At 38.2% G+C, this 16466-nt stretch overlaps 1 protein-coding gene across 3 annotated transcripts in view; it reads left to right on the top strand.

Annotated features, from left to right (window-relative positions):
* Positions 1-16466, top strand: part of arhgap39 (Rho GTPase activating protein 39) — a 92349-nt gene that overhangs the window by 59421 nt on the left and 16462 nt on the right. For all 3 annotated transcript variants that reach the window (XM_081606688.1, XM_081606687.1, XM_081606689.1), the window contains 3 exons: positions 8673-9945; positions 11255-11419; positions 15924-16109. In XM_081606688.1, the coding sequence (XP_081462814.1) occupies positions 8673-9945; positions 11255-11419; positions 15924-16109 (1624 nt within the window). The remainder of the gene's footprint in view (positions 1-8672; positions 9946-11254; positions 11420-15923; positions 16110-16466) is intronic.

The raw sequence follows: 16466 nt of genomic DNA, 5'->3' as shown, positions 1-16466 counted from the left end.
CTCATGGCTGGACCTTAAAATCTCTACAGTGGGCAAGATAGCATTTCATAGAAGCTTTAGCACATCCCTAAGTATTTAACAAGTTACAGGTTTGTTGTGTCACTGCTGCAGAAAAGGGGGCTTTACTGACTTTTTAATGTCACAGTGTCAGTTGAAGCACTGGCACAGCCAGCTTCCATCCTATTGCAACCAGCAAGACAACTCCCTGGTGTGCTTTGTATCATTGTTCTGTTGTGTAACCCAAATTAACTTAACCTTAAGGTCAGAAAGTAATGTCCCAGACCATAATTCATAATTCTATCAAGTCATCCAATTCCTGAAGCAGTGAATAGACTCCAAACATTCCTTAGCAATATGAATATAGACAGTATTTTGCAGCCTTACGAAAATAGCAAGAGGATCTTGGGTCCCCACCACTCTGGTTAATTTTGGCCCAGTTTCCACATGCCTGTTTTCAGGTGTCACATTCATCCACACTTTTGTATCCAGAGTATAAAGCACAGTCCTTGGGACTCCAGAGGAAAGGGTGGGACCAGGTTTAAAGCGCTAATGCAGAAAATCCTGCCCCGGCCTTGCAGTGCAAATGGGCTGATAGAGAATGGACTTAACTTGGACTTAACTTTTTAACCAGTTTTCCTCAAGGATTTAGTAGAGGCAGAATTGTTAGCAAGTCTACTTAGAAGCTCCATTGAAGGTCTACACTGTAGAAATTGAGAACACATTAGAACTCCTTTCCTTTTAAGAGGGGAGGACATTTTTTGAAAAGGATCTTGGTAAATCACACTGGAAACACATGGTCACATTATCTGCTGCTATAAATTTATGCAGTGGTTAAAATTTTGATTCTAACTTCTGTGTTCTTGCAGTTTTACAGAATATGTTTTTGCCCTTGGTTTGCTTAACCCTTGTATTTGCAAATGGGGTCCAACTGACCCCACACCCGTATTACTTGTATCATTTGCCTCAGTTCTCGCACACACAAGGGTTAATATCCGTGTTGTGTTCAAGACCACCTAACCCGAGACCGAGACAAGACCAAGACTTTTAGGGTCCGAGACCAAGTCAAGACCAAGACCAGCGGCCCGCACTAACTGACTCGACAAAATGAGAAATATGATCAAAATTGCTTCTCAAATTGATCTGAAAGATCCATATTCCCATAAAACACCTAGATATTAAATACTTAATAAATCTAACCAATATTAAAAACAGAACAAACTTTGTTCTGCTTTGCTTCTATCTCTGTGCTACAATCCGTGGCAGTCTCGTGCCATCCCTAAAAATATAACGCCCTGGGCGCCCTAATTGCTCATGTCAGAAACCACCACTGTCTGCACCATTAAATATAGCAGTTGAGGCAATGCCATGAGGGTAGTCTGACACTATGGCAGACATTACAGCTGCCACTTTGAACGAAAACAATCAAAGAGCAATCTGCATGCTCTTTCGTTCTTGTGTACGCAGAGCATTACAAGAACAAAGAACGGTATTCTGTCAGGTCAGCATACCCTGTCAGATCGTCATACGCTTAGCACAAACTCACGGCTATATCTGTCAGACACGTCATTACCATAGGATTTTATTTAATCAGCAATAGAATCATGATGTAGATCATCATACACTTTGTTATTAACAGTTGTATGGCATCCTGACTTAGCGGTTAAGTAGGTTATGAGTTTTACACGGTGTGTGTTGTAGTTGACTGCAGCTGCAGCCAGACCATGCTTTAAATCAGAGGTTCCCAAACTGTGGGGCACGCCCACTAGAGGGGGTGCCGTGCCATTGCAGCGGGGGGCGAGGGAAGCCGTCTGGATGAAAAAAAAACAAACATGAACGCTGTATGCACTCGGTTTTTACCTTAGAATGGCCAACTCTCTGTTATTCCTCTGTCAATTTGATACAGTAGGGGCTTCTGCACTTCCCATATCTGTGTCCTCTGTGACTTTTATCAGCAGTTAAAACTGTTTAATCCGTTGTTAACATATCGTAACCTTTTTTTCCGAGCCGCATTTAAACGCAACATGAGCGCTACAACGCTTGCGCTGGGTTTACACCTGTGGGGCAGTGAAGGAGACCTGCTGCTGCTGGGCGGAGCTACGCAGGTGTTAGAATCATGGCAGCAAACCAGCAAAACGCAAACAACTTTTCACAGTTCTGAGATGAGTAAAGCTGTTGGATGCAGGTAAAGTTAGCTAAAAGATGACTAGCTAATATCCATACAGCACCTTAAACTTAAAAAGTAGCTTGTAGGCTACTGGTGTTGTTGTCTATGTTCAGCTACAATTCATTTTGCCCCCAAAAAAGTTGATTCCCCCCCTTGTTCGTCTGGAGCCGGGGCTGAGTAGAACAGGGAGTCTCTAAGAATCCCCCTCCCCCACCCCCACATGTCGTTTAACCAAACAGCTATTTGTAAGCCATAGAAATAGTTTGGAAACCACTGGGGGGCCCAGAAGAAAAAGTTTGGGAACCACTGCTTTAAATACACTTTGAAACCACGACATCGCATGTACATCTATATAGTTATCATTGAAAACAATTTAATGACTTATTTTTGTCATAACTTATTGCGTATGGTGAACTGACAACTCCTTTGACTGTCGGACTTCTTAATGCGCATGCAGACATGGTGCATGTATGGTATTCTGACAGCGTATGGTAATCTGATAGAACAACGGCTCTCAGTGACACTCCAGTCCTATCTCATAAGTAAAGAGCCGTTCAGAAAAATCGGACTGTTCCTGAATGTCACGTCACTATATTGCAGACTTTTGGTCACAGTGTTGTCCCATATATGCGACAAGTCAGTCAACACCTCCGCACAATAATTCAGGCAGTGAGTGACTTTTTTTTTCATCACAATGCTTAGGTGTCTCTGTACAGCTAGCTTTGCTAGCATCATATCAACGGAGCTTACCTTCTTTGAGCTTCTTTTCTAAGTTAGACGTTGTCCCCACCGTCTGTGAAAGCGAAGTGCTGCTGAGGTAACTGTGGCCATCGGATTTCTTATGATTTATGCAGTGCTATTCTATTACTGACGATTAGACAGACACCTTCTGCCGCTCCCGATGGTTACTAGCAAACCGCTCAGAAGGGAGTAGACTGCTGAAACGAGGACGCCAGAAGCTCGCGGAGTTGACAGAGCAGAATTGACACAAAGATAGCTGATCTTGGCGGTTGGCATAAACTGGTTTGTGACTGGACTGCTATGGCGACTCAAGTTGAGGATGAGGGAGATGATGAAATGGATTTTGGTGACTGGACTCCAGTACGTGGTACTAGAGGATCAGGAAGAGAACGAAGTAGAAAAGAAGAAAGGTTGTTGGAGACACAAAGTAGCAAACGGAGTCTAGAAGAAAATAGTTAAGATGAAAATAACGCAGTTTGCAAGATTGTTGGGCAGGAAACTAAGTTGATCATAAAGTTTAGGAAAGAGGATGAAGGAATACATCTTAGTCCGCTAGCTCTATCAAGAGAATTAAAAAAGAAGTTTGGAGAACTGACACTTGCTAAGACTCTGAGAGATGGGAATCTGTTGATCACAGTGAGGAACGAAGAACAGAAAAACAAGGTGATGAGCGCCCACAGTATTTGTAAAAAACTGATTACTGAGGTAAAGATTTTGGGAGAGGATAAAGTAGTAAGAGGGGTGATCACAGGTATCCCAGTGGGAAAGATCTAGAAAAACTCAGACACAGTATTAATGGAGGTGAAGTTAGTAAAATCAAAAGATTGATGAGAACAGTTGAAGGTGAAAGAGTGGGAAGTCTCTCAGTAATGTTGGAGTTTCAAACACAAGTTCTTCCTGACAGGGTAAGAGTAGGCTGTATGTGCTTTCCCGTAAGGCCATATATCCCTCCTCCTCTCAGGTGTTATAAATGTCAGAGATATGGACACATTGCAGCGGCATGTAGGGGAAAACAAAGATGTCCAAAGTGTGGAGGAGAGCATAATTATGATGAATGTAAAAATGGGAAGGATAAGTGTTGTAATTGTGGAGGGCAACATAGGGTGACTTATGGAGGATGTGAAGTCAGAAGGAAAGCAATGGAAATCGAACAAGTAAAAGCTACTAATAATATAAGTTATGCTGAAGCTGTTAAAGGAATGAAACCTAAGGAAGTTATAAGGAAAGTTCAACCGAATCCAACAACAGAACAGAGACAGAGTGGAACTGAAACTGGGTTAACAGTTAAAAAGATTCTGTTGTTCATTGCATATGTAATTAATTGTACAGATCAAGTTAAGCACAAAACAGAAAAAAATCTAAATAATTGTGAAAGGGGCAGAGAGGTTTTTTAGTATTAAGGACATATCTTGGGAACACATAAATACGAGGTTAGGGGCAGAAGGAAAGGTCAGAGGTCAGGAAGATAAAAACTGATCATCTTACAATGGGCCTTATTGCAAATGGACAGGAGTTTAAAGGATTTATTAGAGATTGGAAAGATGATCTAGATATTATATGTATTCAAGAAACATGGCTTAAGCCAAATCTTGATTTTGTTATAAAAGGATATGAAAGCATTAGAAGAGACAGAGAGGGAGGATCTGGAGGAGGGTGTATAACATTTATTAAACAAGGAATTCAGTTTAGATTATTAGCTAAAGGAAGAGAGTTAGAATATATTGTTATTGAAATTTGGACAGTAAACGGACGATTTAAAATAATCAACTTTTATAATCCATGTAAAAGACTATCATTAGATTTAATGGAGGAAATTGGGGTATTTCTAGAGGGTAAAGTTATTTGGTGTGGGGACTTTAATGGGCATAGCTCTTTGTGGAGTCATCATAATGATCAAAATGGGGATATAATAGAAGAAATAATGGATGTTAAAAATTTGGTATGTTTAAATGATTGAAGTGGGACCAGAATTAATTTTAGAGATAACACAGAGTCAGCAATTGATTTAACATTAGTTTCAAATTCTTTAGCAGGTGTTTGTTTATGGCAAGTTTTAATTAAAACAACTATAGGACGTGATCATTATCCTATTAGGACTGAAGTAAAGTTAAATATAGAGAGGTATAGTATAAAAGGGATAAAGAAGTGGTGTTTTAGGTCCGCAGGCTGGGGAAAATTTAGAAAAAGTAGTGAAATAAAAATGTTAAAAGTAGACATGAACAGTAGTATTGATGATTTAAATTCTTCTATATGTAATGCTATCTTTGAAGCAGCTGATCAGGCTATAAGGAAGGAAGGCGGGAAGAGACAGAAGGTTGGTGGACATCAGAATGTACTAAAGTTACAAAGAAACAAAATAAAGCATTCAAATTATTAAAAAGAAATCATAATTTTCAGAATCTGAATGAATACAAGAAATTGCAAGCAAATGTAAGAAGGGTTATTAAAAATGCAAAAAGAGATTATTGGAGGAGTTTTTGTAATTCAATAGGGAAAGAAACAGATATTTCTAAGGTCTGGGCAACAATTAAAAGGATGAATGGGATTAAGAGAGTGAGTGGATATCCAATACTAAATGATGGAGACATAACAGCAGTTACTGACAGAGAAAAGGCAAAAATGTTAGTAAATACTTTTGTTAAAATCCATAGTTCTGAAAATATTAGTGAAGAAGGAAAAGAAGGAAGGCAAAAGACAATATTGGAGAACAAGAATTTATTGCAACAAATGGAAGATACAAATGATCCATTGAATATGTCTTTTACAATAAATGAACTAAATAGGGCACTCAAAAAATTTAAGCTATCAGCTCCAGGAAAAGATCAAATTTGTTATGTTATGGTTAGTAATTTAAGTAAGTCTTCTAAAAGTAATTTATTAGAAATGTATAACAGGATATGGGAGGATGGGGAACTACCAAAAAGTTGGAAGGAAGCAGTGATTATTCCAATCCGAAAACCAGGGAAAGATTAATCCAAACCAGACAATTATCGGCCGATAGCGTTAACATCCAACTTATGTAAAATAATGGAGAGAATGATAAATGAAAGATTAATATATTATATAGAAAAGAAGGGACTTATATAGTCTTATCAGAGTGGTTTCAGGAGAGGGAGAAGTACAATGGATCCAGTTTTATGTTTAGAGCATGAAATTAGAAAGGCTCAAGTGAACAAAGAGTGTTGTGGCAATATTTTTTGATATTGAGCGAGCATATGATATGATGTGGAGGGAAGGGTTATTAATTAAAATTAGAAGAATAGGTATAAATGGTCATATGTTTAGATGGATCAAAAATTTCCTAGAAGGAAGACAAATACAAGTGAGGATAGGGAAGGATTATTCTGAGAGTATGAATATAGAAAATGGGACACCACAGGGTAGTATAGTAAGTCCGTTATTGTTTTCAGTGGTAGTTAATGATATGTTTAAATAAGTAGAAGGTGGAATGGGATTTTCACTTTTTGCTGATGATGGAGCAATATGGAAAAGAGGAAGAAATTTAGAATTTATTGTTAAAAAGCTTCAGGGAGCAATTTTAGCTGTAGAAAAATGGTTGTATAAATGGGGTTTTAAACTTTCTGTAGAGAAAACTAAAATAATGGTTTTTACAAGGAAAAGAGTTTATGGAAAAACTAAATTAAAATTATATGGACAGGATTTAGAAAGAGTTAAACAATTTAAGTTTCTTGGAATGTGGTTTAATGAAAGAATGATATGGGGAGTGCATATTAAGAAAATAATTGATAAATGTAGGAAAGTATTAAATATAATGAGGTGTTTAGTTGGAACGGAGTGGGGAGCTGATAGAAAATCATTAAAATCAATTTACACTGGGTTAATTAGGTCAGTCTTGGATTATGGATGTATAGTTTATAATTCAGTAGCAGATTCAAACCTCCATAAATTGAATATTATTCAACATCAAGCTTTAAGATTATGTACTGGTGCTTTTAAAACATCTTCAACAGCAGCTTTACAGGTTGAAATGGGAGAAATGCCTCTTAAACTTAGAAGGGATCAATTATCCTTAAATTATTGGTCAAATCTACAGGGACAAAAAAAATGATCATCCAACATTAGAAGTACTTTAACATGGCTGGGAAAAGGAAAAAAAAACAATTAAAGAGCTTTGGATGGATAATAAACTCTAAAGTTAATGAAATTAATTTAAATTAGTTAGATATATATGTCAGGCAGTTCCATTATCTACAGTTCCACCTTGGATACTTCCTGATGCTGAGGTTGATTTTTCTTTTTTAGAAAAGAACAACAAAGATAAATTTAACAATATGAATAGATATATAATACAAGAATACTTAAATGAATATTATAACTATATACAAATCTACACAGATGCATCAAAAAATACAGTTAATAAGGTAGGGAGGGATAGCATTTATTGTGCCACAGTTTCAAATTAAAGTAGGAAAAAGGATTAGTGATGGAGTCTCGGTGTATACAGGAGAAATGCTTGCTTTGCTTTTAGCAGTTCAATGGGTGGAAGAGGTAAGACCATTAAAATCAATTATTTGCTCAGATTCTAGTTCTTCGTTATTCAGTTTGCAAAATAATAAATCAGATAGTAGACCAGATATATTAATTGAAATACAACAAACACTTTACAGAATCAATATGATGGGGCTAACAGTAAATTTTGTTTGGGTTCCAGCACATCACGGGATTAAGGAGAATGAAATGGCAGACAGAATGGCCAAAGAGAGTACTAATCGGGTGAGGATAGATATTAATGTTAGTTTTAGTATAACAGAAATAAAGGGTATAATTAAACAAAAAACAAGAGTGAGGTGGCAAAAGTTATGGGAAGAAGAAAAGAAAGGAAGATGGTTATATAAAATTCAAAAGAATATTGGTCAAATGAGAAGAACAGAAATAATAAGGAGAGAAGAGATAATTATTTCACGGTTTAGAATCGGACATACTGGACTAAATAAGTCATTATTTCTGATAGGAAAACATCAGACAGGGAAATGTGACTGCGGGGAAGATGAGACAGTGGAACATGCTATTTTGAGCTGTAGGAATTATTTGATGCAAAGAAATAAATTAATTAGAAACCTTAGTAGTATGAAAATGAAATTTGATATTGTTGATTTATTACAAAAAGATTCAGGAAGTAGAGGATATGAGGCCTTATTTTATTTTCTTAAACAGTGTAAGTTGTTTAATAGGATATAGTTTTTTTTTTTTTTTTGTTTGTTTGTTTTTTTTGTCATGTGGTCCACACTCCTTACCAGTTGGTGGCGGTAATGCTTACCTAAAGTTTCTTGCCAACCGCCATTAAATTTCAACTAGAAGAAGAAGAAGAACCTTCTGCCGCTGAGAGGAAACCACTGCGCATGTTTCAGAGCGCCGCGTGCGAGTGAAAGGTGGGGAGGGAGAGGTGGAGTAACAGAAACACGTTATTGCTTGGATTTTAATTGGTACATTTTGCATCCAGTGAAAACAAAGATGTTAACAAATAAACTGGACAGTATGCTGTACGTTTAGGGATATTTTCACAGTTGCGGTCTCGACTGGTCTTGAAATAAAATGCCGAGTCCTCAGTGCCCGAGTCCGAGACGAGACTGAGACCATCAAAAAATGGTCTCGAGACCAAGACCGATTTTGAGTACTACAACACTGGTTAATATTACTCATCCTTTTACTTAGACTGATTATTGTAAAAGGCTTTATAAATACTGACATTAGGACTTTCTTGAACTTAATTGTAATGTATAACTGCTTTTTTCCCATATCTATTCAGGACTTCTTTCCGCTGGAATACTGGTACAAAGGAGCGGATGCTCATCAAGGTGACAGACAGGGAGCCCAGCTTTTTGACTCATCAAGGAAATGGCTACTCACTCTGTGAATCCCCATCCCCTGGAGGAGGTAACACCTTTCGAAATCGCCATTCATCTGGAGGAAACCCCCCCTCAGAACCAAATGGCTCACCTGTTCTCTACTCTGACCGTCGTCAGTCTCCATATCTGAAACGGGCCGAGCTGGGCAGCAGTGGAACCCACCGCCGCCCCTCCACTGAGTCCCAACCTCCATCACCCCGCTACGCCTTTGAGCCCCCCCTGTATGAGGAACCTCCATCTGATTTTAAGCCACCACCCATCTATGAAGAGCCACCTATTGACATGAACCTCTCAGACTCATCTTCCCGTTATGGTACAAACAAATCACCATCCCGGAAGTCTCCAGCTCCCTTCTACCACTCCCCCAAGCAGAGCCAATCGTCCTATGGTCAACTGGTTCTGACGAGGCAAAAATGTCCAGAAAAAGCTCAGAGCCTGGAGTACAGTCCTGTAGGAAAGGAATATGTCAAGCAGCTGGTGTACGTGGAACAGTCATCTTCCAGTCCACGCTTCAAGACTGCTGACCGTCTACAGCGTTATGGTACTAATGGAGGCTTTGGTGGATCATTTGGAGGGTCCTATACTCTGCAGCATAGCCAGTCTCTGATTAGAGATCCCCGCCAACTTTTGGACTATCGTGGAGAGGGAGGAGAAGGATCTCAAAGGTTTATCTTTGAAGACTCCATTTCCTGGACATCTAGTCAGACTCACTCACTGTCCTCCTCCTCTACAGCTGGACCTGGTGGTTTCTCCCCAAGTGGCAATCGTAAACGCAAGAGCCGCAAGCCATCCCTCCCCCAGGAGCTGGGACGCTGCGGGAAAGAGGAGCTCCCAGGCACAGGATCAGAGGTCATGCTGGCCCAGGCCAGGCTGGCATGGGAAGCCCAGCAGGTCATGAGACAGAGGAGCAGTTGGGACTCTGGTCAGGGAGGAGGAGTAACCCACTGCAGTGGCTCCAAAGACGGATATGAAAGCGATGGAGCAGTACCTCTGCCACTACCAGGACCTGTGGTAAGGGCGTTCAGTGAGGATGAGGCACTAGCCCAGGGCGATGGTCACCACTGGAAACGCAGTACCTTTGACCGTTTGGGGTTCTCTCAGGCACTGCTGGAGAAAAGCCTCTCTGTCCAGACCAACCTGGCTTCCCCTGAACCATACCTGCACCCTTCCCAGGTACAGCTGCTTTCACTGTTAGGAGAATGGAGAAATACTACTGTTGATTTTTTTTTTTTTTTTTTCCGTTAGCTCAAAAACTGTAGGACACGTATAACATTCTGATGAACCTTCGTGTTTTTTATTTGGTGGAACATTGTTGATTTTAAAAGACTTGCAGTGGAAACAAACAAGTAGTTAATTATACCTAAAGACTCTTGGTCAACTACAACTCTGAAGCAGGAAGAAGTAGGTTAATATTAGGTTAGAGGAAGTATTTTAGAGTTTTTTTCTCCATTTTGAAAGCATGTTGAGCTTCATGAGCTTCAAGCCATCAGTGTTATCATGTTAGTAGAAGAAAACTTTTTGGTCTCTTTCACAAACTGGTCTCGGTTGAAAGTTATAAAAAAAAAATTAGCAATAATTTCATTTCAGTTAAAGCTTTTTGGCTTGATACTTATTTATGATGAGGACCCAAGATAAGTTATCAGTTATTGCTTTTAATGACATAAGTTTTATACACTTCTCAAATTTTAGAGAGCAATGTTCACCACCAATGCTCATAGTTGGTGCAGAAACTGGATGCCTTCATCACATCTCATATTCTTCTTTATTCACTGTTATTTTCTGCTTTGAATTCAGGTTGAGGGTATTGACTGTTTCCACTTCAGAAACCTTTCCACTAAGGGGATAGATTTTGGGGAAGTGTCTGTCCCCCCTGTGTTTCGTCACAGAATCCAGGGCCAGATCAGAAGAAGTGGGTGGAAATCTACCCAGAAAACAGTCCTGGAAGGGAGTTAGGACTCTTTAGACGGATCCTGGAGTTAAAGATTCATAATATCAAACATTTCTCATTGGTCTCACAGTAAATAACACTATTTTACAGAGTTTTGATAATATGAGCTAACTTTTGTGAAAATATTTAATTAAAAAAGAGCTGACTTCCAATTTCATTGCTTCCTTACCTCCGCAGAGAGAAACAAATGCTGCCAACATGGCCTTTTTTAAAAGATTATAAGTGGTAAAGTAATAAATATTTTCATTGTTTCTGTTCTGTGGTCCAGATTAAAGTGATCATATCTGCCCAGAATTGTTTATTGTTTACTGTTTATAGTGCTGTAGGGATATTGTAGTTATTGTATCTGCTCCTTTAATTTCCTATCACTTTTTGTCGAACATTATTAGACTCCTGTCTTCTGTTTTGCATTAGAATATGTGTATTTACACTAAAGTTGTCTTTGTCTAGTAAACAAGCCTTCTGCCACATCTCTTATTTTGCTGCAGCACCTCTGTATTAACGGTCTATGTCTTTGTCTTTTGTTCCCAACAGTCGGAGGATCTTGGAGCCTGTGCCCAGTTTGAAGCCAGTCGAAATGCCAGGAATATGATGCCAAGTGCAAGCTGTGGCATATTCACAGAATTTAGCTTGAGAAAGCCCTCCTCAGAGACTGACATTGAAAACTGGGCATCCAAGCATTTCAACAAACACACACAGGTACTACTGTCATACTGTCACATACTGTCATAAAAGAAACCAAACTCCTGAATTTGTGTTCTGGTAGTAATTCTAACATTTTGCTTGTCAGTCTTCTTGGCCCACTGCATGTTTTTTTCTTTAGAGTTCAGATATCTGCATGTGTCGTGGACAGGTTATCAGGAAACAGTCATCAATGATTACATATACATGGCAATATGTCTATGAAATACAAACTAAACCAGTTTACAGCACAGATTTTATGTGGATAGAGTGCAACCAATTCAAATTTTACTGTTCTTGTACCAGAATGAAAAATATCATTGTGCTGTAAGGATGGTAAGGTGTTTGATAAGTGCATGGGCCCAAAATGGAAGTCAGATAATGATGCATGTTTGCATGTAAGTGATCTACACCACATGCCTATGAGATGTAATGGCCTCTACTGATACACTATTTGACTGACTTATAGAAAAGTAAATGAATAGGGTCTTAATTATTTAATGGCTCCTCCTCTTGGTGCATAAATACATGGGATCTCTGGTATTTTCAATGGTTAGGGACCAGGATCACTGTTGCCCACAAATAGCACAACTGAGCAAATGCTTTTGATCAATGACTCCAAAGCAAAGGAGTTATATCTTCTCTTAAGGTGCCTCTTCCCCCTATTCAAGTGCCTTGTCCATCAACTGCACTGCTTCAGGCACTTCTTCATGGGTTTCAGCCAATCAATGCTAACAAAAATGACTGTCACTTCTGGATTGGCTGCATTGCAATAGCCACTAGTGTGTCAAGTAGCATTGCACCTTTAATTTCCAAAGTGATTACTCCGCTGTACTCCAAAGTAATCAGGTTTCCACAGATTCGGTGTTCTAACTATCTGTGCTTCCCATCAATCCGACCTGCCTTGTGGTACTGAACACGCGCACATCGATGCTACGTCACATACTGCTTACTCAGCAGATTTCTTATCAATACATCCTACCTGTGGAAGTTTTGTTTCATCTTTTTATTTTGCCAAAGATTATGGTAAGCTTTATTCAATTTATTTTATAGCTAGTTTCATTAAGCTGCTACATTTCTTCATGGTTTAAGTTTATATGACAGGCAGCTTGTAGCCATACTTTTAAATGGCTTTAGTTTGCCGTCTTTAATGTTGTTACTATACTGTATACTGTAAACAAGGAAGTCATTGTTTTGCTTCAACCATGTGAATCAGGACAAAATAGATTGTTTTTGTGGGTTATTTTGTCCCTACACTTTAAAATATTTTAGTTTAATGACCCATTTCTTTTATTAAACCATGCTAAATAGAGCATGTTGGTAAGGATATTAAGTCGGATTGAAGCTGATTGATCCCGGCAAAGTAAATCCAATGGTTTTAAAGTATAATCATGTAAATACACATACAAATCAAGACATAAATAAGGAGTTTGGATTTTTTTTTAGGTATATCTTTAAGGTTAGCATTGGATGAGGTACTAGTAGAACATAGTGGTTCTGGATGCTGAGCCATTTAAAGTGGTAGAAGATAAAGGATTGCATATGCCAGCAAGTGGGTCTTCTCTAAAGCTGGAGAAGTAGTGAGCCAGAAGAGAAGCAGACTGAAGCCAAAAATAGTGGAAATAATTCTTTATATATATATATATATATATATATATATATATATATATATATATATATATATATATATAAATCTTTGAATGTTAAACAAAACCTCTTCTTAATCACTACATGCACGTGCATAGGGGTGGCAGAGAGAGGAAAGTCCCTGCCTCTTATCTCTGATGCCCCAAGTCCTCTTGTTTGAGTTTCTTTTTTTTTTCCAAGTTCTTTTTTTAATCAATGCGTCAGGAGGGCTGCTTATGCCCCTTGACAATAGTAGTTAGCTAATTATTACAATTTATCTAAATAAATTAGTCTGGCTGCCCTTGGTCTAATTGATTCTCAGTGCCTGTGCCACCATGTTGTTAAGACATTGGATAAGGAGGAGAGGGGAGGGGGTGGGGGGGGGGACTGTGCCCTCTATCAGATTATGGACAAGAATATTTTTTTCAACGTACACTGGTTTGATGTTGACGTTAGAAAAACCATTTCCATTTATTTTTCGTAATTGTCCTTGTAGCGGGAAAACACAGAAATGTTTCGGCTGCAGAGAAAACTTCTTACTTTAATTTTATCAGGCTGCCCCAGTGCTGGACTAAATGCCCGGTTCACTTCCGGCAGCCTGGGTCGGTCCCACCACTGTGGTCAGAATCAGATATCCTGATATAGAGAAACGGTACCGCGACTGTCACCTCAAAGCCCTGGTACCACCTGCTCACTGTTCGCTCTGCTTCACCTTAACGGTACTACCAGGAGGGTTTGCTATTACTGCAACCCAGAAAAGGAATTAGAACAAACTTAGAATCCAGAAAAAAATCTTCCAGAACAGGAACATTTAGTTTTTATTATTACTTATGTAACCAATGTATACTAGTAGTGTTCTTTACTAATAACCTAGTCTTATACAGTCGGTTAACCTTGATATGTTCTGCGTTGTGTTCAGTTGAAGAAGGGAGTCCGACCACTGGAGCTGCTGGTTGATCTTTAATGCAGAGACCTTCACAAATAGAAATACAAAAAGCCCTTTAACATGCAGCTCTTCCATGCACAGGAGTCGGAATTCCCCTAGCAGATAAGCACATGGAGAAACCCTGTGACTAACTAATAACAATATCTGCATTTACAAAAAATGTTCTGAACTTGTCAAAAGAAATGTATGTATTAAAACAAAAAATTTCACAGCTGCATGTACTTTCAATTATTTTATAAATTTAATAAAACATGAACTTAACCAAGAGCAAAGAAATGTTCCTGCCTCTTCTGCCAACTGAGAGTAGTACAGTACTGATGTCATAAGACACTCTCTTAAAGTGACAGTACAGGTACTAGTGTTTAACAAAATAAATAAAATAATACAATTCTTAAAATATAACAAAAAAATAGGATTCTTCAGTGTTAATCAGGATTTGGTGAAATCTCAAACATTATAAAAATAAAAAATAAAGGCACATTTTCTAAACTTGTTACACTTAGAAACTGCAGAGTACTCATTACTTTTGCCAATTTAGAACATACTTAGAAAGTCCAGAGATTACTTACTTATACTTACCTAACAACCCAGAACAGGGATTAAAACTTGGAATCCAGAAAAACAAAACAACCTTAGCAACTACTTTTTAGACTCCTATTCTTATAAACCAGAAAATGAATTAGACCAGAGGATACTTACTTATACTTATCTAGCAACCCTCAATAGGAGTATCTAGTTTATTTACTTTGAATCAACATTATTAGATTATTTTTCTTCTTTTGCTCTTTCCTTTGGTTTGTCATTTTGTTTGTATTTCCTTCTAATTCATGTAAAGCACTTTGTATTGCCTTGTTGCTGAAAATGTGCTATATAAATAAAATTACCTTTACCTTTGCTATGGTCTGTTTAACAGCTACAGTAACAGATCAACACAGCCCTCCAGCTCTGTCACCAGCAGAAACAGCAACTTTATACCTATTGGGGAAACACACAACACATTGTTCCCACATGATGACAATGATATAGTGTTATCACAATAATCAATAAATCAATTAATCGCATGATGAATTAAAACAAACTCAGTAATTTCCATTGGCCTGATTTATCATTTATCTCTTTTTTTCTCTCTTTCTACCAAAACTGGATATGATAAAAGTCTTCAGTTATTATTTTGGTTCCAACTAGCCCTTTTTTGGAAGTGTTTACAAACACTTCAAAATTAATCTTATTTATTGTTTTATTTATTTATTTTGGATATTTAAAATGGTTTCCAGTTCCAGTTTTAAATGTTCATTACAAGTTAAAGTTTACTGATCTTTGAGAATGTGTTCTTGCGTTACCATTAAATTACTTAAAAATGGTCTCAAAACAATATTATTGTTTATTGTAATAACTTCTGGAACAATTTATCGTCCAGCAGAATTTGCTATTGTAACAGGCCTAATGATCCTTTTAAATATTAGATTCTTGGTTAAAATGGGTTGTTGCTAAGTTGTTGTACGGTGTTATAAGAGCTTGTTCAATGTGCCCCTTTCTAAAGTGGAGCCCCATCCCCTATAAAGGTCTCTGTACGGCCCTGGTCACATTATAGCAGATCCTATGCCAGAGCAGGGACTGAAAAAGCAGATACTGTGCTGGAACAAATTCTAGTGGAAATGCTCTCAAAGCAGGCTGAGTAGAGTGGAACCGGGTCCATTAGAGCCAGTGGGAAACGGGCATTAGAGTACACCCATGTACACAAAACTGTGTCAGAAATGTTGTTGTTTACACACATTTTACACTCTAGTTTACATGTAGCCTAAGCAGTGTATTGTGCAAGATCTTTTCATAGGATTTTCTCTTGTAAAAGAAAATCATAGTGAAGTCCATTGTTATTATTGACTTTGTACTGTAACATGCTGTGTAATAGAATAGACTGATTCATGTCTGTTCACTGTCTTCCTACTGTAGGGTTTATTTCGGAGAAAAGTTTCCATTGCCAACATGCTAGCTTGGAGCAGTGAGCCCATAAAGAAGCCAATGATTGTGACTACAGACCGAGGCGTAAAGAAGGAGGCTGTGGACATCTTTAAGCTCATACAGACTTTTATGGGAGACCGTCGCTCCAAAGCGGACCCTCTTTCACTGGCTCTGGAGGTCTGTATACAGTTTGCATCTCTGCTCTGTCCTATCTCAGGAGTTTAGAGAGCTAAGACATGAAACTCAGCTGTTTCTATCCTTACTGGTTTATTCCTATTCCTACTTCAATTTGAGGGGCCTTTAGTTTTCCATGATGTATTTGGCATCGTATAAAACACCCTGTTGTAGTTTTGGAAAAGGTTTCAAATGTAAATAACATAGTTATGAAAATCCACTATGTTTCTCAATTGTTATACATTGCTAAAAATTGACTAAAATGACTCAAACATTTGTGGGCAAGCACAGTAAATCTCAAACTTGATCTGGTAGTAAAATCTGCACTGTATGTATAGTGTTGGCATAGTTACCTTGAAA

This window comes from Poecilia reticulata, chromosome 4, assembly GCF_904066995.2.
Source record: "Poecilia reticulata chromosome 4, P_reticulata-male-v2, whole genome shotgun sequence".
NCBI classification, from domain to species: Eukaryota; Metazoa; Chordata; class Actinopteri; order Cyprinodontiformes; family Poeciliidae; genus Poecilia; species Poecilia reticulata.
The sequence above is the reverse complement of the archived record's forward strand: the minus strand, read 5'-3'. Positions and strand labels throughout refer to the sequence as shown.